This window comes from Engraulis encrasicolus, chromosome 17, assembly GCF_034702125.1.
Source record: "Engraulis encrasicolus isolate BLACKSEA-1 chromosome 17, IST_EnEncr_1.0, whole genome shotgun sequence".
NCBI lineage: Eukaryota > Metazoa > Chordata > Actinopteri > Clupeiformes > Engraulidae > Engraulis > Engraulis encrasicolus.
This window is the reverse complement of record NC_085873.1, coordinates 29,580,957-29,601,209: the sequence shown is the minus strand read 5'-3', so window position 1 is coordinate 29,601,209 and position 20,253 is coordinate 29,580,957. Positions and strand designations below refer to the sequence as shown.

The 20,253-nt window shown below is 43.4% G+C and overlaps 3 protein-coding genes and 3 non-coding genes across 7 annotated transcripts in view; all 6 read left to right on the top strand.

Moving 5' to 3' along the window:
• gspt1 (G1 to S phase transition 1) overlaps positions 1 to 3,627 on the top strand; it is a 32,567-nt gene extending 28,940 nt beyond the window's left edge. The window contains exons 11-15 of the mRNA XM_063220584.1: positions 53 to 133; positions 717 to 890; positions 1,677 to 1,766; positions 2,425 to 2,593; positions 2,983 to 3,627. Coding sequence (XP_063076654.1) covers positions 53 to 133; positions 717 to 890; positions 1,677 to 1,766; positions 2,425 to 2,593; positions 2,983 to 3,035 — 567 coding nt within the window. The 3' untranslated portion in view covers positions 3,036 to 3,627. The remainder of the gene's footprint in view (positions 1 to 52; positions 134 to 716; positions 891 to 1,676; positions 1,767 to 2,424; positions 2,594 to 2,982) is intronic.
• Positions 3,628 to 3,826: 199 nt separating this feature from the next.
• rsl1d1 (ribosomal L1 domain containing 1) lies at positions 3,827 to 18,250 on the top strand. Of its 2 annotated transcripts, none has more exons than XM_063220586.1 (10): positions 3,827 to 3,923; positions 4,334 to 4,470; positions 5,480 to 5,618; positions 6,848 to 6,996; positions 7,278 to 7,379; positions 8,287 to 8,380; positions 8,836 to 8,967; positions 10,239 to 10,304; positions 17,013 to 17,138; positions 17,777 to 18,250. In XM_063220586.1, exons 1-10 carry the CDS (start codon positions 3,852 to 3,854, stop codon positions 17,918 to 17,920), a joined length of 1,161 nt encoding a protein of 386 aa, XP_063076656.1. In that variant the 5' UTR covers positions 3,827 to 3,851; the 3' UTR covers positions 17,921 to 18,250. The 2 variants fall into 2 exon arrangements, with proteins under 2 accessions (XP_063076656.1, XP_063076657.1); XM_063220587.1 differs by lacking the exon at positions 17,777 to 18,250 and adding an exon at positions 17,266 to 17,368.
• LOC134468057 (small nucleolar RNA SNORA55) lies at positions 6,150 to 6,280 on the top strand. Its single transcript, XR_010038697.1, has one exon. It is a non-coding gene; the product is annotated as a small nucleolar RNA SNORA55 (small nucleolar RNA).
• Positions 7,915 to 8,045, top strand: LOC134468058 (small nucleolar RNA SNORA55). Its single transcript, XR_010038698.1, has one exon. It is a non-coding gene; the product is annotated as a small nucleolar RNA SNORA55 (small nucleolar RNA).
• Positions 9,455 to 9,585, top strand: LOC134468056 (small nucleolar RNA SNORA55). The gene has a single exon (XR_010038696.1). It is a non-coding gene; the product is annotated as a small nucleolar RNA SNORA55 (small nucleolar RNA).
• A 1,004-nt stretch (positions 18,251 to 19,254) lies between the features above and the next one.
• LOC134467389 (phosphoinositide-interacting protein-like) lies at positions 19,255 to 20,203 on the top strand. The gene is made up of 2 exons (XM_063221285.1): positions 19,255 to 19,546; positions 19,634 to 20,203. Exon 2 carries the CDS (start codon positions 19,635 to 19,637, stop codon positions 19,986 to 19,988), a length of 354 nt encoding a protein of 117 aa, XP_063077355.1. The 5' UTR covers positions 19,255 to 19,546; position 19,634; the 3' UTR covers positions 19,989 to 20,203.
• Positions 20,204 to 20,253: the final 50 nt, after the last annotated feature.

Genomic DNA, 20,253 nt, shown 5'->3' with positions numbered 1-20,253 from the left:
TTCCTGACCCCTGTTCTAAAGTCTTACCGATGCCTTTTGTGTCCATGTGTAGGACATGGGGACGGTGATCCTGGGCAAACTGGAGTCGGGCTCCATTAGCAAAGCACAGCAGCTCGTCATGATGCCAAACAGGGTAAGGCCACGCTTTCACTCCCGACATTTTTTAAAAATGTATTGTTCATCGGACACTCTATAGACTTCTCCAATCAGGATAACATGGGATCTCCACTTACATTCACACAACATTCTGTGAGGAATCAAACATTTTTACAGATACATGAGAAGGGTTTGCACGATCAAAAATGTGCCATTAAACTGTCCTGTCCAGTCACTGCATCAGGCCTGTGTACAAAGTTTTATAATGTGGAAATATTCTGTGTTCCACTACTATACTAGTACCACCAATATAGTTATTTTAGACATTTATCGTGAGGCTGCTAGCTTGTGTGTGTGTGTGTGTGTGTGTGTGTGTGTGTGTGTGTGTGTGTGTGCGTGTGCGTGTGCGTGTGCGTGTGCGTGTGCGCGTGTGTGTGTGTTTGAGTTTAGTGCAGGTAGAAAGTGCTGTGTGTGTGTGCGTGTGTGTGTGTGTGTACGCTTGCGTACGTGCACGTGACCACCAAAGCCACATGGCGTTACTGAGAGGTCTATCTTGTCTTGGTTACTGAGAGCTCTATCTTGTCTTGGTTACTGAGAGCTCTATCATCCTGTCTTGGCAGCACACGGTAGAGGTCCTGATGCTGCTCTCGGACGACATTGAGACGGACGACGCCATGCCCGGCGAGAACCTCAAACTGAGGCTCAAGGGCATCGAGGAGGAGGAGATCCTGCCGGGCTTCATCCTATGCAACGCTGAGAACCTCTGCCACACAGGGAGGACCTTTGATGCCCAGGTACACACCTGGCACGCCTGGGGGGGGAGAAGCGACGGAATTATGTAATGCGAGGTTATGCTAGGCTGACCGTAATCGTAGATACCTAGATGGTTTGCCCTGGTGAAGAGATTTTGCCAGGCAACGTCCTATTCAATGCTGCTGAGAACTTCTGCCACACAGGGAGGACCTTTGATGCCCAGGTACACACCTGGCACTGAAGGGGGGCAGGGGCTGTCAGTTCCTGGCTGGCTGGCTGGTGGGTGGGGGTCGGGGGTGGGGGTGGGGTGCTGTCAGTGATAGGAGAGTGGGTAGAGAGTTCAGCATCCTGACTGCTTGGCGGATGAAACTGTTGGTGAGTTTGGTTTATGTCCTTGACAATCATCAGTGCTTTGCGGGTTGGGCGGGTGCGGTGTATATGTCCTGCAGGGAGGGGAGTGGTGCTCCAATGATCCTTAGCTTTAGTCACGATGCACTGGAGAGTCTTCTTGTCTTTGGTTCGTGCAGCTGAACTGTAACCCAAGTGTGTTCAGAGCGTGTTTATTTTGGCTCAATTTACAGTTGGTGATGAATATGCTGGGATACAAACAGGGCTCTAATTTAACACCAGCCAACCGGCCAAATGCTGGTGATATTTCAATTTGGCTAGTAGAAAAGACCAACTTACTAGCCACTTTGACCCATTTGTAATTGTGTGTTTGTCTTGTAAGATTAACATCTACTAGTCATTTTGGCTGGTGATAAAAAAAGTTAATTTAGAGCCCTGGATGCAAACAATTAACATGCTGCCGACTCTCTCTTCCACAGATCGTCATCATTGAACACAAATCCATCATCTGCCCAGGTTACAATGCAGTTCTCCACATCCACACATGCATCGAGGAGGTGCAGATCTCAGTAAGTGACTCTACTACTAATACTTAATAAATCTACTACACTAATGCTTGAGCTGAAGTGTATGCGTGTGTGTATTCTGTTCAACCCTGTGTTAATGTACGTAGTGAAATAAAACTACTTGGGGTCTGCACTTGTTGTTGCTACTTAGCATCTGCAATTGTTCTGTGTATTTGCTGTGCACTTTGTTTCTACTAGTGATGTCTGCTATAATTATGTCCTCGATTGTAAGTCGCTTTGGTTAAAGAAGTATTTAGTTGCCATTGGGGGGCATTAGTCAGTTTTTTTAATAGTAAGGGGGCGTTGTTGGGCTTATGATGGGGTCAAGGGGGCGTTGGGAGGCTTCTGATGAGACCAAGGGGACTCTTGCCTCTTGTTCAAAAAAGGTTGAGAACCACTGCTCTAAATTAACACTGGCCAAATCTGGTGAAATTTCAGTTTGGCTTGTAGAAAAACATCTTACTAGCCACTGACCCATTTGTGAGTATGTGTTTGACTAGTAAGATTGACATTTACAAACCACTTTGGCTGATGACGAAAAAAGATAATTTAGAGCCCTGGTTGGCTCCATAGTGCAACATATACTTGTATTTGTGCACTCTTGTCACCCCTGTTTGTATCTCTCCATTTACCTCCTCCACACCCCACACCACCCCCCCAGGCCTTAATCTGTCTGGTCGACAAGAAATCGGGCGAGAAGAGCAAGACGCGACCACGCTTTGTGAAGCAGGATCAGGTCTGCATCGCCCGCCTCAAGGCAGCTGGAACCATTTGCGTCGAGACGTTCAAAGACTTCCCCCAGATGGGCCGCTTCACGCTGAGGGACGAAGGTAGGATGCCGCCCCCTGCTGGAAGAATGTGGAAGGGTTGTTGTTGCTGTCATTGTCGTAGGCTGTTTTCAACTGTTATTTGAGGACTGTTAAAATGTCACTACACTGTACCTAATGAAGTGAATTGTATGCACCTGAGCACATCTTTATTTTAATTATGGAAATAATCGATTTGATCTGTAAATAGTTGCCACATTTCTATATGAGCACAGATAGAGCACAGATAGAACTAGATAATTTGAATCATTACTACCGAATCCAGTCACTTTTGAAGAGCTACGCTGATACATTGCTGTATTGTGTCTATGAAGTGCATGATGGTATCCATCTGGCATAACATTAACAACATTTCTCTATTTTAATTGGATGTTTTTCTTTTCCTCTTGTAGGCAAGACTATCGCCATTGGCAAGGTCCTGAAGTTGGTGCCGGAGAAGGACTAAAGTGGAGTCGCTGGCTGGACTGTCTTGCTGTGCACTATGGGAAAGCAGAGGACTGGTATCCTAGACTACAGTCCTCGCCTCTGCAACCATCCCCTGTTCTGCACTATCTACCTGTTGAGGAGCAATTCTAACACGACGAGAAAAACAACAACATCAACAAAACGTATATGTTTGAGAAAAGGAACTGATTGGCGTTTTTAAGACGTAAACAGTAATAAGGAAAAGTATACAGTGTGTGTCGCTTTCTCATATTGAGAGCTCAGCTATGCCACTCGTGTAGCCCCAAATATCCTGGGTCAGCAGATCACAACTAATCTTTTAAAATCAAGTAGGTGAACTGTTCTCTCTGTGTCTTTTGGAAAGGCAGGAAGAGATTCAACAGAATTTTAAAGAAATTATTCAACAACCTACCGTTACAAGTTACTACTCGATGCACTTGAAAAAACAAAATCATGCTGATATGAATGACACTTGTGTCCCTTCAGCTTTTCTTGCCCTGAAATGGATTGGACATGACATGGCGACACTTCCAATGTTGTGGCCTGTGTTGACCTAAAGCTGCAGTAAAATAAAGAATGGACTTGTGAAATAACTCCCATTTGACATATGTGTTTGAGTACTGGATGAAAGATTCATTCAACCATTTGACCAGGCGTGTGTTGTGATTGTGGGTTGGGTGAACTCAGAACGAAAGCTGTTTTACAAGGTAAAAAAATATGGATAGAAAATGTCAAAGCCAAGCAGAAGTAAACATGGAAACGTCACTAGCCACATATACGTCACGTGGAGAGTTGGTGTGTGTGCGCATGCGGACTAATGACTGGCCCAGCTACACGTGAATGCAGCATGGCGGACCAGGGAGGAAAAGTGGAGCTAGACCGGGCACAGGTGATGTATTTTAAAGAATCTTTTGAACTTCTACGACCAGACATAATACTTTCGATGCACAACTGATTATTGTTTACATTATACGTGGGCAGAGAAAATCGCTCGAAATCATTTGGCAGTTATTTATAGGCCACATTTGCAACACTGCTAACAATGTTACCACGAGGCGATAACGTGGAATTCACACATGGATCAAGACTGCTAAAACGTTTGAATTACTTTATTTTGATGCAGCAGTTGTGTGTGCATTGGGCATAACATCGAATGGTTTTTCACTGATTATCGTCTGTAGAGAGACTGGTAAACTTTGCATCAACCCGTCACCGGGGACCCTATGCTAGCCAAAATTGTCTCATACTTTGTGATAAATTCCATTTGCTAAAATGGCACATCTACGTGGCTACTTCTAGGTCAAGAAAGCTGTGCTGGCACTTCAAGCCTTCATCAAAAGCAAAGGCTCAGAATGCCTTCTTCTGGACGACAGTGAACCTATTAACCTCATGTTTACGTTATGGAAAATCCCAAGGAAAGAGCAGACGATACGCATGTGAGTATGCACAAGGCCACGGTGTTGGGCATTTAGAATTACCTGTTCGGCCTTACACCTGTAGATAACATGCCTTTGTACTGTAAAAATGTTGAACATTTTTGTTAAGAACTGCATGTGTTGATTTCGAGATTTGCGTGTTTGGAAAATATAAACATTTCATGCGAGTTATTATAGTGTATTGGATTGAATATGTAGGCCCTATTTGTCCAGCCTGATCTCCAAAAATTCCGTGCTCCTGGACACGGATGTTAAGGACACGAAAGCCGTGTCCAGGGGCACGGATTTTGCCAAAATTCCGTGCTCCTGGACACGGAATTGTTTTCCATGATGGGCACACGCAAGTGCTTTCTACAGGCTATTACCACAGCACTGTGTAACTCTATCATTAGAAAATACATACCAAATGCTAATCCTAATCCTAATTCCCTGACCTTAACCTGTCATTAAAGACCTATTTTTGGGAAATACCTTTTCCAGTTGGTTGCTAGGCTATCAAATTCATATAATTAATGAAAGAAAAGTAGCTCCCTAACCCTAACCTGTGAGTAGGAAATGTTTTTTTGAGAAAAATATTTGAAATGAGAAAAATCCTGAGAAAATACAAGACTGTGGAAACGTAGAGCTGTGGGAGTAGCCTATAGAGAGAGCACTTCTCTGTGTCCATCACGGAAAACAATTCCGTGTCCAGGAACACGGAAAACAATTCCGTGTCCAGGAGCACGGAATTTTGGCAAAATCCGCGCTCCTGGAAACAGATTTTGTGCCCTTAACATCCGTGTCCAGGAGCACGGAATTTTTGGAGATCATGTTGTATTTGTCACTTACATTTAGAACGATACAATATAACGCAGTGTGAAGTTACGTGTTACTGTACTGACTGTTTACAACTATTATGTATGTAACATGATGACGTAGCATGGATAGTACACATGCTCATTTTGAATATTCAAGTATCAGCAATACATTTGCAGCGTAATGTTGATGCATTATTTGTGTGTTTTCTTAGTCCCTTACCCCATGGCATCCGTAAAGACAATGGCGAGGTGTGCCTCTTCACAAGAGACGAACCCAACATGACTTCAGAACAGACAATAAGGTTCTACAAGAAGCTACTCGCAGAGAGAGGAGTGAAGCAAGTCACAGAGGTACTACAACACCATAAAGTGTTTTCTACACCAGGCGTGACCAGTCTATTACAAGTTATTGTACTTTCATGATTATATAGGGCTGTTATTGGAGACCCTTTAGATTGTATATGGTCTGTTTAGCTCTTCCAAGTTGTCTGAGCAGACATGTTAAATGTTATGATGCTTATGCTATTCACATCTTTGGAATATGATGCTGCACCAAGACACATTAAAGGTTTTGGGTTTTTTTGTGGGTGGGTAATGTAGTGGTCAATCAGAAGGAACGGTAAAGAATGGGGGCACTGTGGCGCAGCGTGCAAAAGCCGCCCACATATGCCCCACAAAGGGGACCCATGTTAAATATCCCCGTTTACAAATGAGAGAATGTTCAGTTGTGCTTTTGTAAGACATTCTATAAAATCTTTGATTTACAGACCACATCGAGCATCAACATCAAGGGGAAGAAAACCATAGATTCGTTTGACTTAAACCCAGTGAGATTGTTATTATAGGCGGCAAATCATTTTATTTTGCATGAAATGTGAAATTGCACCGCAGCAAACCCTGCCCTCAGCTGCCAGTGCAGGGCACGGGTCAAGATGGTGCCAGAGTGACTCAAAGATAATCCAGACGAGCTCTCTCCTCCTGTTGGAGCTTGTCCCTACAACTTTGATACAAATGATGCCATTCAACGAATGCGTACTCACAATAGTGTGGACAAGTCTGTACGTTCTTTCAGACCCGTCCATATGGGTTAAAATTGTGTGTGTTCTATTTTAGTTTATTTTCATTATTTTGATATTGACTGCTACATATGTAGTATACTGTGCAACAACCAAACCGAAAATATCATAGCTTGTATAGCAAAAGGCAAATTTCCTGTGTTTGTGTGTGCTTGCATTTGTTTTTTCATAGTTGCGTCTGCGTTCTGCAGCATGGCGCGCGTGGCTCACTCGGGGACTGGATTGTGTCATGTCCTAACCCTGCCCATTTTCTCACATTAGCTTCCTGTGTCCATGAAGGCATTTAGTTCCGTATGGACAGTTTAATTCTATTGATGTTATGGTAATGATGGCTATGGTTGTGGATGTAAATTGATGTCACACATTTCGTCAATATATTCCTAGTGTTTTCATGTGACATTTCAGTTCAGCCATCAGACTCAAAACGTGGCTGAAGTGAATCTTCAGACAAATCTATTGTATTGCCATTATAGCTGACCAGAATGTTGCCATCTCTTTTTCCAGATTATCCCATACAAGGTGCTAAAGACGGAGCACAAGTCGTTTGAAGCCAAGAGAAGGCTGCTGGGGAACTTTGACCTCTTCCTGTCCGATGCACGCATTCGCCGTCTGCTGCCTTCCCACATTGGGAAACATTTCTACGAATCAAAGAAGTATGTGGTATTCAGCCAATCCGCAACACAAGAGAAGATGTTAATATAATACAAGACAAAATTATATTTTTGTGTTGCATAAAGAGAAATGATTACATTAACATTCCTTTATTAAGCTCTTTCATCTCGCATTGTGCTGTGATGTGGGCATAAAAACATTGCAATCTGTGCAAGCTTGCTTAATACTTAGCTGTAAAGTTCATGATCCATTAAAAGGATATATAAAAAAAAACACCTGAAATTACTTTCACATTTATTTACTTTCCTCTTTCCTCCCACAGAGCTCCTCTGTCTGTGAACCTGCAGGCCAAGAGTCTGGGTCGCGACATGGACCGTCTTATCCAGGGCAGCACCCTAACAGTCGGCAAGAAGGGCCCATGCTGGTGAGCCACGTCTCCTTTACATTAGCTCAGTGGTTATTCACCTTTTTTTGAACAAACACCCCCTTGACCTTGTCATAAACCTGCCAACACCCCCTTAGTATTAAATCAATTTGACTAATTCCCCTCAATGTCAATTGAGCACGACCCCCCATTACATTAGCTGGTCACTTGTTCCGTGATGCGGCAAGTGATCAGCCATGCACCCGTGTTGAGGGTACAGTACCCGTGAAGCCAGTGGGTGCAGCCAAACGACTAACTCCCGTCCTTTTCTGTGGCACTCTGTCCTCTTGCCTTGTAGTCAATTAAGTTGCCATAAAGATTCCCCTCTGTCAACCAACGCAGAGCAACTTTTGGAGGGGCTGTACGCCATTAACTATCCCTTTTGCAAATGGGAGAGCGTTGAGTTGTGCTTTTGTAAGACATTGAATAAAATCTTTGATCATTGACTACGTCGAGCCTTGCGTCAAGGGGAAGGAAACCATAGAAAAGGTCTGAAGGTATTAGTTTGACTTGAATCTCGTGAGATTGTGAAATTGCACCGCAGCAAACCCTGCCCTCAGCTGCCAGTGCAGGGCACGGGTCAAGATGGTGCCAGAGTGACTCAAAGATAATCCAGACGAGCTCTCTCAACCTGTTGGAGCTTGTCCCTACAACTTTGATACAAACGATGCCATGCAACGAATGCGCACTTGCTTACAACAGTGTGGACAAGTCTGTTCATTCTTTCAGACCCGTCCATATGGGTTAAAATTGTGTGTGTGTGTGTGTGTTAGTTTAGTTATTTTGATAAGAACAAATACACATGTAGTAGACTGTGCGACAACCCAACTCAATATAGCATGTATGGCAAAAGGCTAATTTATTTCCTGTTCTTGTGCGTGCGTGTCTGTCTGTCTGCGTCCTGCAGCATGGCGCGCGTGGCCCACTCGGGGATGACTGCAGATGAGATTGAGGAGAACATCAACACAGCTGTACAGACCATCATAGCCAAACTAAACATGGTGAGCGACACATTTTTATTTATTTCATTTTTTACTTTTTTGATTTTTTTTTTGTGTGCTTTTAATTGGATAGGACCGTGAATAGCAACGTAGAAGTAGTGTGTTTGGAGGGGAGACCTAGGCCGCGCTAGAACATGGTGCCCCATGGGGAATGTGGCCCATGCCTTGTTTGTGCGCTACAGCAGCCCCAGCTGCAAGCTTGTCTAACGTATTCTCACCTGTGTGATCTGGTAGTACAGCGTTTCCAGCAGAACATTTGTTAGTCAATGTGGGGGCTTTGGGAGTTAGGGGAGGTGTTGTTGCTGTCATAAACATGCAGTTGGGCAGTTTCATAAGAAATGTATGACGCCTCCAAAAATCTTCGCCATGACCCGAGAAGAGGTTCAGTATATGAAAGAAATCCTGCCTTAAAATGTGTGTGTAATGTGTGGTAATATTGTCTGTGTATGCTGCAGGTCGAGAAATCGAAAGTGATGAAGATGATCCACCTGAAGAGTCAGACGTCTGTGGCGCTGCCCATCTACACGTCAGACCTGAGCCACCTCGCCCTGCTGGAGGAGGCCCGGCAGCAGAACTTTGACGCCAAGGTGAGGGCTCGCCTTCATCACAGCAGGCCATGCGTATGCCATGCCACTTCCTTGGATGTAAATGTGTGGGGGGATGCATATACCTAGCCTGCTATGACCCGCCTATTATACTTCGTATTACTGGTCTGGAGGTTCTTCGACCTGGCGCGATTACAAGGGCAGGAGGATGGTTTGAAATGATCGGACAGCTCTCGCCAAATAGTTCACTCATTGGCCGGCCAACCTTAAGCCGACTAAACCCTCCCCAGAAAAAAGCCACCAGACCATGAATACAAATGAAGAGAAGTATCATGGGCGGGTCACCAGACTCTCATATACCAGGTGACCTCCATGGGTATTAATGTGTGGGGGATTTGGGGGCATATACCATGCAAACTCCATGGCACATCCAAGGTGTGCATGTGGGAAGGATTAAAGGAACTTACTGAGAAAAAAACATCAATTTGGAATTAGGAACGGCATGTAATATATCATGAAATGTGAAATTGCACCGCAGCAAACCCTGCTCTCGGCTGCCAGTGCAGGGCACGGGTCAAGATGGTGCCAGAGTGACTCAAAGATAATCCAGACGAGCTCTCTCCACCTGTTGGAGCTTGTCCCTACAACTTTGATACAAACGATGCCATGCAACATTTACATGGCGTTTTTAATTCCAAATTAACGATTCAGAATTAAATAGTTCCGTCAAGTTTACATTGAACTTTCATTTAATTACGAATTGTGACGTGTTTACATGACGTTTTCAAAGCGGAATTGAGCTTCATTTAGAATTCAGTCGAGATCATTCTGAATTGAATGTCTCATGTAAACGAGGCCATTGTGTGTTCACAAGGCTCTTGTGGTGATCAACTCAGGTGACACAGCAGCTGCATTGTCACTGTTATCAGCGATGTCACAATGCAATTGAAGAAGTAAGGTGTCTGTCTCACTCATTAAATAGTTTTAACAAGTTTCCCCAACAGTTTTCAAGCACAGCTAGCAGCAACTTTTTATTTCCGGCCTCTCGCTGCATAAATTTGATGCCTCCATCGATAACAGTGCTTGGTGTTAACTACCTGATTTTACCCTGAGGACCAAACAGATGGAGTGTCTGGCAGTATGCAGAGCATTTTTGTTTCCCGATTATGTCAATGTCATTTTCATTAGGGGTGTGTGTGCTTGTTAGCGAGAAGGGGGGTAGTTGCGATATGATCTTCCTGCCAGTTTTTACCAGCTGCTGTTTACAGGATAGTGTGTGATTTTATTTTCTCCCCCTTATCATCTACTCGCAGAAGAAGCCAAAGAAGAAGAAGAAGCAGAGTGGAGATGCGAAAGAAGTAGAGGGAAGCCAGCCAAAGGTACGTTGCACATGCATGTCCAGCAAGTGTCATCTGTGCTCTAAGTAGCCTGTGAGTATGGGCTTCAGAAAGATTGAAGGGCACACTGGCTGATTGCATGGCTTTTTTTGTGCAAAAAAAAGGACTCGCAATTCTCCACCCTGACATCTCAAGTCTGGATACCCAAAACATAGCCAGAATGACTTACTCCCTGAATTGCCTGTGTTTTGAGTGTTACGGTGATGGTGTATTCAAGACGGGCATACTTTTGTCACGAAGCCGCCCTCTATGGATAGCTGCAGGTGCAACTAATAACAGATCACGTTATCAACCTGCCAATAATTGGATAATTCCTTAGCAAAACTAGAGAAAAGATGCCGATGATGATGCCAGGCTGCTGAAACGCTGGCATGCAGTCGTTTCAGTTCAGAGTGGTACTAGAGAGGGCTTGTACTTTTCCTCCAAATGGGTAGATGCGCTATTCCAGTCAGATGTTCGTGTGTGTGTCTGAGAATGAGAACTATTTGAGAGGCATTGCAGCAAACCGCTCCCTTCATTTCAGTGTTGGGCAGCAGTTAATTATTAAATGCCAGAGTGACTTTGAAAGTTAATCCAGATGGGTTGCCTCTTTTTATTGCAATCTGTCCCTACAGCTTTCATACATACAGTACATGGACAACTGGGTAGGTTTTAGGGTGCCCCCTTGTGTCAGTTGTTGGGACGTTTTATTCCTTGTGGAGTTGCTTGGGCACAATCCCTGGTGCTGAACAAAAAAACGTCTTGTGGAAAAAAGTTCACACACACCTGATCTCTCTCCCCCCCCCCCCCCCCCCCCCCCCCCCCCCCCCCCCCCCGCCCCAAACGGGACATTTTATCCCTTCATTCATTTCTCATGCCTGTATCGCTCTACCTGGGTCTCATTATGCATGCATGGCCACTTTGTAACGTGTTAAGTTCAATATTTTGAAGACCCTAGCAAGTCAGAACACGTGAGCTTGTGAACATCACTGTCAATGAAAACTAACAAGCGCTGCAGCCATGCTGCATGTGAACGCTGATGTTTTCTAAAGTAAAAGTAGAAGTACTCTTGCAGTGCATCTACCTCATAAGATAGAGTACAGTTTAATAACTGGTGTTCTAGTGTTGAAATTAAATTAGAATGCTTCTCCTTTTTATTAACCTTCTGAGTGTTTAAAAAAAGCAGAAAAGCAGTTTGCTTCCATGTGTCCTGCCTTTCATCATGTCCCAACCTTTCAAAGACAGCATGCCCTTTTCTTACTTAGTGCCCTTTTCTTACTTAACTCCAATTACACTTCAAAGAACAAAAGTGATTCATTTCAAAGTGAACACGCATTAAGATTAAGGTTCACATTTTTAATACGCCCGTGTAGAACTTGTCGAATTAATAAAGACACTTAAAGTTGGAGTGCCTTAGTCAGATAATTTATTCTCATTTTTGAACCTGGACGTACAATACCTTGGACTAAAGAGCACCCGAATCCAACAAGCAATCTGGAGAGCACGGCATATTTTATAGCCTCATTTATTTGATTAATTCGCAGAATTGTCAGTGCTGTTTAAGGTAAATATTTATAGATGCTGCAGCCTGTCTTAACCCTCTAAGCGCCAAAGTTGCAGAATTGCGACGGTACGTCATCATGAACAAAAGCGCATGTAGATCAAACCAGCGGTCTTAATAGTGTTCATCCTCCCTACCAGTAGTTGGCAGACATGCTACCCTTTCAAACAAGACTACGATTGCGTCATTTTGTAGTTCACAGAGTCTTTGGTGAAGCAGTAAAAGACGCGACCTGTGACGCGACCACAAAATGCGGAAGTAGCCACTTTGCGTCTCTGACTCGAGGCGTACGAGTTGAGTTTGTGTTGTTATCAGTGAACTATCAGCGAGCTATTTCATCATGGCTAGTGAGAAGTTGAATCGTGATGAAGTTCTGAGCATGGTATTTGCCTATTCTGACTCCGAAGGACAGTTTTTATCTCACGAGGAGGATAATGATCGGACGAGCACTCTTTGTTTACCGTGGCGAAACTTCCGAAGATGCCGACATGCGAAGCAAGGATGTTCTCTAAGCACACACACACATTGAAACTCATTCGGTGACTTTATCCGATCTCAAGTGAGTCGGTGGTAGTGGCAAATGCAGTCGTAGTGTCCATACAGGTATTGGTGGAGGAATTAGGGGTGAGAGAAGTGGGTCTGGTAACGTTAGCTTGGGCTCCCTCCATTCAGCCCCCGGTTATGCGGGTAGCCACCTATCCGGACGCAAACGCAATAATCCTGGGATCAGACAAACACAGGGGTGATAGCAGTCCGGCGCCGCGCCGGAAATCCGGCGTAGCGTGGCTGTAGAAAAAAATAAAATAATAATTTCCCCAAAATTAATAAAATAATAAACTATCGCGTAGGCCTTCATTAATGTATGGTGAAAATAAATGAGCGCGCAACAGCCTGTTGTAAGAGACGCGAAAGGAACCCAAATGAGCAGCAGCCCATAATTGTATCATCCCAACATCTTACTGAAAAATGTATCAATTTGTTACGTCTTGCTCTTGAGTCACTCACCACATCACTGGCGGCAGTCTTCTAGTTCTAGTGAAAGGAGAAGTAGATTGGCTGTCAGTATGCACAGTAAAGAGAGTTCTAGGCCCCTACTGGTTACCCTTCTCAGATATTTTCACTGTCGACGGAGGCAAATCCAAAAATGGCATCTCGTTATACTGAAGAAACGGAAGAAAGTACTATAGGCCAAGTCTAGACCATTTGGATTCCGATAAGAATTAGCAACTATTGTTAGCACAAATCCACATGGCTTGCTAGTTGTGATGGGTGTGTTGAACCGTGTGGATGTCAGTGGAATACTAGTGAAATTCTGTGATCAAGAAAACGTTTGAAGGTAAGGCCATTTAGTTATTAATTTGCCCACTGTGGCATGTTGGCTTGGGCCCGAATGATTTTGCCTTGCGCAGGTTACTCCAAAAACCTGACCATAAACGGCTTATTGATGCGCATAAACGGGCTCAGTGAGAGTACATGTTTGAAATAGGTTCGTCTATTTTCCTCATTTATGTGCGCTAAATGACTGCGCAATGTTGACAAACTTTGATGGAGATGGACGTTCTTTCAAAAAAAGTCTGTATGCTCAAAACGGTAGGCTATGCTATGCCCGTCATGATACTTTTTTTCTAGGTGTAGTGCGTAAATGTGGTCTGCATTGGAATAGCGGCTACCATTGCGACATGTCCAAATGACAATGGAATGCTTGGATCGCTAATGTTTGGCAAGCCTAGTTAGCCTACACCCCTTGTAGGCTAGTGTGAGCTGAGTTCGTGGATTTTGGTCTACTGTTGATTGAGGGATGGTGTTTTGCGTCATTCCTGACAAACCACGTGTCAAACTGATTTCAGGGAGATGTTTATATTAGTTATGCTGACTAAACCAACGCGCTCTGTGAAAACCCCCAAACAGCCTCGCACAGGTTCACACAGCCTTTCTCTCTCGCGCGCTCCCTGTCGTAGCCCTTCTGCGTAATCGAATCCAGTTATTCCACGCACGATGCACAGGTTGTATTGTCTGCACGCTCTGGGCTACTTAATCCCTACTCTCGGGCAGGGGGCAATTATCAATATCAGACTCTCATGAGCTTCAAATACTTGGCTTGCGTTCATGTGGCCACCACGGTGTCACCTAGAGACATGCAGTGAATGTTCATCTTATCTTCACGCCCTGTGCTATTTTCATGTAGCTTAATTCGGTCCTGTCTTTGTTTTTGTTGCTTTCTGTTATCTTTTCAACTCGTACATTGTAATGGGCGTGTGTACACGCGAGTGATTTTCATGTATTTTAATTGACTACAACCCAATGCGAAAGTCGCGCAGTAGTCACACAGTAGGCTATAGGATACTGTCCTGTCCGTAATAACCACTGGTTCTGTCATCCGTGGAGTCGAAATATGCGATGTGAACGTGGGCCTGCATGTAGCCAATCATGCGCTTGTGCCCTAAATATCATGTACCGGTAATTAAAGGGCGTTTCCCTACAACGGAAAGGCAGGGGTTATAGCACAGCCCTTAAACAATCTGTGGTTATAGGTAGACCATGGGGCCACGAGTAGGCTATCTAAACGTATGTCCAGTAGCCTATACAAGTTATATGAGCAATGTCCCAATGAAAATGAAACTTATCAGCTTGCAGCAAATGTCATGTCATTTAAAAGTATTGCTCAATTAATTGGTAATCACCTCCTCTATTTTGGACAGAGTGTAGTTACTGTACTTTGGAGTAGTATTGCCTCCTACTGACCTGTCTTGGCATGGCTGCTGCATATGTAGCTTTCAGTTAATTCAATGTGGTAAAATATGCACCATGTTTTCAGAAATGCATTCTGGTGTTGAAATGTTGCATTGGTTCAATACCCACCTCAATAACTTTAGTGCAACATCACAAGCCTAGAATGCATTTCTAACTGCATACGTTGGTATTCGTTTTTACAGCTAGAATTGAACGTGGTGGTCAGTTTCTTTCAGCCAAGTGCTGTAGCCTACCAACAGGGAAATGATCTGTGTTTTCGTGAATAACACTATAGAAATAATGCAAAAATGAAAACATTATCTTAAATGTTTGAATAATGTGTTTGAATAATAATAAGGCCTACATTACGTCTCATATGCAGTATGTCCCGTCGTCCCCCGGCCCCCCCTCCCCGACCAGGAAAAAAGTTCAGGCTCAGGATTTTTTTTCACTATCACCCCTGCAAACACTGTTCACCAAGCAGCACACACACACACACACTCATTCTGTCCCTCTTTCTGACTTCTACTGGGTGGATGGCAGCGGCGAACGTGGCCATATCTCCGTATGGAGAGGTTTTGGTAATAAAACGCACGGTGAAGAGAAGACGCACAGGCAACCCTAGAACATGAATGTTTTAGACTCGTTGTTGACAATCAGACTGGTCACAGCGTTTTGACTGTCTTTGTAAGAGTTATACAAATCAGTAAAACAGCAAATAGAGACAAAAGAGGTGGCGATATATTTCCCTCAAACGGGGGAGAGGGTGGAAGGGCGCTGCGCTCTCCACGCGAGGGGGCGGGGATTGTGTTCCTGATCGGCTTCAGGTGTCAGGCTATAACGTAGCCTAATTACGTTGGACACAATACTACGGACATGATACTTGTGATTTCATACCCATTATGTTGACAGTTTGCCCATTAGTTTTGTGAAATGTAAGTGACAAACTGTAGAAGTCACTGAGCTAGACTGTGCCATGATCAACCATTTTACTGCCTGTACAGCGCCTGCTCCAAAGGCCATAGTAGGCTATACAGATGTAAAAATAGGCATAAATATGAATTGAATATGTGTGTGCTGACCCTTTCTGTGAAAGTTTCACAAGCTAAAAAGGTACAGGTTACAGATACAAACATGTTCGGCCCTCCAGGCAAAAGTAGTAATTGTTGCATTATATATTTCAATATTATTGCATTAGGCCTATATTATTGCAATATTACAATAGGCTATATACTATATATATTCTGCCTAAAACTACTTATTTCCTTGACCATAGTGTATGTGCACTATGTGATAGTAATGGAATGTCAAATATTGCTAAATAAATTCAATAATCTATTGAAAATTATCAATATTTTCCAAAAATTATTAAAAATTAAAAATGGCCGCCACCATATGACGTCATAATATGCAAATTAGGTATGCATATTTACTCCCAATATAATCTTGGGGTCATCCCCAATATTTGTCTAATTGACAGTCAAGCTCTATCTGTTACCAGTGTCAAGCCACAGTCATTTGAATTTATCATGCCAACATTCAGCTTTTTTGAAAAATAAATTGTGTCGCTTATATACTATATATATTCTGCCTAAAACTACTTATTTCCTTGACCATAGTGTATGTGCACTCTGTGATAGTAATGGAATGTCAAATATTGCTAAATAAATTCAATAATTATTGAAAATTATCAATATTTTCCAAAAATTATTAAAAATTCAAAATGGCCGCCACCATATGACGTCATAATATGCAAATTAGGTATGCATATTTACTCCCAAAATAATCTTGGGGTCATCCCCAATATTTTTCTAATTGACAGTCAAGCTCTATCTGTTACCACTGTTAAGCCACAGTCATTTGAATTTATCATGCCAATATTCAGCTTTTTTGAAAAATAAAGTGTGGCGCTTAAAGGGTTAAAGGTTGTATTGCACAGGTGCTGCTCCTGGTGTTAATGGGTTTTAAGGAGCACTCCTGCCAATTTCAATATGCTGTTGTATTGCTCACGCTACCCTTGACTTGTCAGTACCCGATGATGCTGCATATTTTGGCTCAGCCCTTTCCGAGATATGAGCTGTTCTAATGGGGGAAGCTTTTGTTTAATTTTTTTTTTTTTTTTTAATTAACGTGGGCTTACTCCAAATATTTTCCCAAAAGGTGTCACTGTTTGCAAGTTGTCTGCTGATGTTGCATAACCTTTTGGATCTTTTTGAGAATAAATACAAATGTTTTTTTTTTTTTTATGTAAACAAACACCTGCCCCCATTACAATGCCAGGGTAGTGTGAGCATTACAAATGCATGATGAAATTGGCTGAAGTTACCCTTTAATACTTGGGTTGGATTTTAATCTTGTGGCAGAAAAAGATACTCTTCTATCAGACATGCAGTAAGCATTTTGTGTTGATACTATTTCAGAAGGCGAAAAAGGACAAAGATGTGGCTGAGGGAGCTGCAGAGGGCGACGAAGAGGAGAAGGATGGCGAAGAAGAAATCCCTCAGCTCGTGCCTATTCAGACACCGAGCAAAAAGGCAAAGTCACAGGTATGTGTATTCCACCATTTTGCCGGAATAACAAACCTGAGTATTTTCCATGTAGGTAATGAACATCTCTTTAGGATTACCCAATGGTTCATTGTTGTTAAATTGGACTTGTTTTTTTTCTGGGCAGCCGTGTCCTGATGTCTAGGGAGGTGGTCTTGGAATCGGGTGGTTGCAGGTTCGAATCCAACATCATCCTTAGCTCAAGTCGCCTTGAGCAAGAATCCTAACCACATATTGCCTCAGGGAGTGTAACCATTACCCTGTAACTAAAATACTGGGTTCCCACTGGTGTTTGAGTTCTTTGAAAACGCATGAATTTTATTATTGGGGTTTCAAGGTTGGGAAAATGCTTGTTTTTTAGTGAAATGCTTGAAAATGTGTGGGCAGTGTAACTTTATAGACTTAGCGAAATACAACAAAAAATAAGTTTGATAATTGCATGCTTAACTGTGTGTCAGATCTGGTTTGCAGGGTATGGTGAAATGACAATTGTTTGTTGGTTGCTGTGCAATCCATTGACATGGGCAAATTGAAGGTCCTTGTGTTGAATTTGCTTGAATTTCTAGCTGAAAAAGGTGTGGTAGCCAAGTAAATAACTTCAGTCGCGACCGCTAACTGTAATGTATTGTGTTTGACAGGGGCCGACCAAAAAAGGGTTGAAGAAAGCAGCCAAACCATTGGCTGCAAGAGGAGGGAAACAAGGCAAAGGTGGACCAGGGAAAATGGCCAAGAAGACCATGAGCACGCCTACCAACAAACAGAAAAGGAAAGGAGCCAAGTGATGTAAAATAAAAATTACCAACTTCCTTCCCTCTTTATATCCATTTTTATGTAATGTTGTGAAACATGTTGTCCAAAATGCCTTGGCTAAAAAAAACTCCCATCAAAAACATCAGGGTCATGTATACAGTACATTCTTAATGGATTTGACCAATCATGCCTGTCCTTCAAACAATACTAGGCTGACTGCTGAACTGCTTGTAAATGGGACTGATGGAAGATGTCAATTTGCAGAACTGTGAACCTGTCTTTTGTACCAGAACGATGCACGGGGCAATGCGTGTGTGTGTGTTCATCCACTGTGTAAATAATAAAAAGACAATATACTCTTATTTGACATGTCGTCATATTTCATCATTTTGTTCAACGTGAGCAGCATTTGCCATTTAATATGTGATGTGATATGGTTGCTGTTGCTATCAACACAGGACAACACATCCATTTATTAATACATGTTGTTGGGCTAGGCTGATGTTTGCATTCGCTAGATGGGTAAACCCATGGAAGCCGACAGCAGGGAGGGGAAAAAGAGGTTAGTTGTCCCGGGCTCATGGAGAGGAGGCCCCAGTTTAGGGTCCTCGGTTACACTGCATGTTTTGGTCGAGGGGGTTCCTTCAGATAATTCTGTCCCGGACCCAGCCAGAGCTTGTTTACTAATACATGTTGGGATAGTCTGATGTTTGCATTCGCTGGGTGGGTAAACCTCTTGCAGAGGAGTGGGATCAGGTGACGGTTCTTTTGTTGCAGCAGACAGGTGCTGATGACTGGGAGGCTGCAGCTGGTGTGTGTGTGTGTGTTGGCCCCATCTGATCTGCCTCGCTTCACCTAATGGGTGCCTGTTTGAATGGACGACAGCGTGCTGCTGTTATGCTTGAATGACTAACGAAATGGTAGCTTGTTTTGAACTCCTGGAACAGCAGTTTTACAGCATGAGAACTATTTGGTAAAGGCATCCTGCTGAAGTTAAAGGATCCTCCGTTTGATCAAATATTTCACTCCTGCCTTCAATATTTCTCTGGGAGTGAAATGTGTCTCTCTTATTTAATCTCTGTAGTAAAGCCACAGTCTGCATTGGTGTCAAAACCTTTTGTAGGCCCTACAGTTTCTGCTCAGGAAGTTCAATGGTAAAGCCCCCTTAGGCCTAGACCGATTGAATTGGATGGCTGAGCGCTGACACAAACTCATTGTGGAAAAAATGGTCGCAAACATTTTATTACACCTTCAACATTAAAAAAAGGCAAATCACCATATCAAATCACCAAATTATCCATGTCTCAAATTAACCCCTGCTTTTAAAAAATGACAAACTGTCAACATAAATCCATTAACAATATACCGTCCCCTTGGCCCTTAATGGCCACTCTCGCAAATGTAAACAATGCAACTAGAACTTGAATTCATAGGGTGAAGTGACAATAGGCTACTGCATGCAGTTGGGAAGTGTTTACCTTGAAAGTGGCATGTATGCCAACGGTAATGGGGAGCGGGGGATGAATGTTTGTGCAAGCCAAACCTCCTTTTGTGTCCATGGGGAGAGCTCCAGTGTAATACCTGGCATGTAGGCCACCTGATACAGCACAGAACAGGCACGCATCCCCAACAAAGAGGACGCTTAAGAACTGCAGAGGGTAAGTGCGCAGTCCATTCCTGCGAAAAACACACTCGTGGACGTTACTGTTTATGCTTATTTAAATGATTTGCCTCCTTTACTTCAGAATGCTGCAACCAGAGCTTCTGTCGTGTGACCATGACCGGGACGCGGAGAAATCAGGCCGCTGCGCTCTGTGCGCGGAGACCGACGGCGGTGCTCTGCAAGAACCGCGCCTCTGGACCTACTACCACAAGCCCATCATAGTGATTATAATCGGGGGACTAATGTTAGGTGCTGGCGCTATCATCTCACTGCTCGACTCGTTCGCGGTAATCGAGCTGCCCCCTGCTATCGGGGCGACATGCTTCTCCATCGGACTGATCTTCGTGGTCCTGGGCATGGTGTGGGTGCCTATCATCAAGGACAAACTCAGGCGCAAAGGGCAGCTAATGCGCAGGGGGTCCGAAGATGACATGTGATGTGCTAGACGGATTAGACATTCGCTACTGCAATCCCTCTTTAAATTTGTTTCTTTTAAACCACTTTTCATCACTAGTTTCTAAGCTATAACTGTGTGTAAATTAAGTTATGGATATTTCTAAGCACCTTAACCATTCTGAGATAGGCCTACTTAATTATGGGTCAAATTGACCCGCATTGCGCATAGATCTTATGGATGCCCCGGATCCTAAGTTAACCTATTTTTTGTGCTTTGTTTCTGAATTACAGTTCCGTGTTCAAACC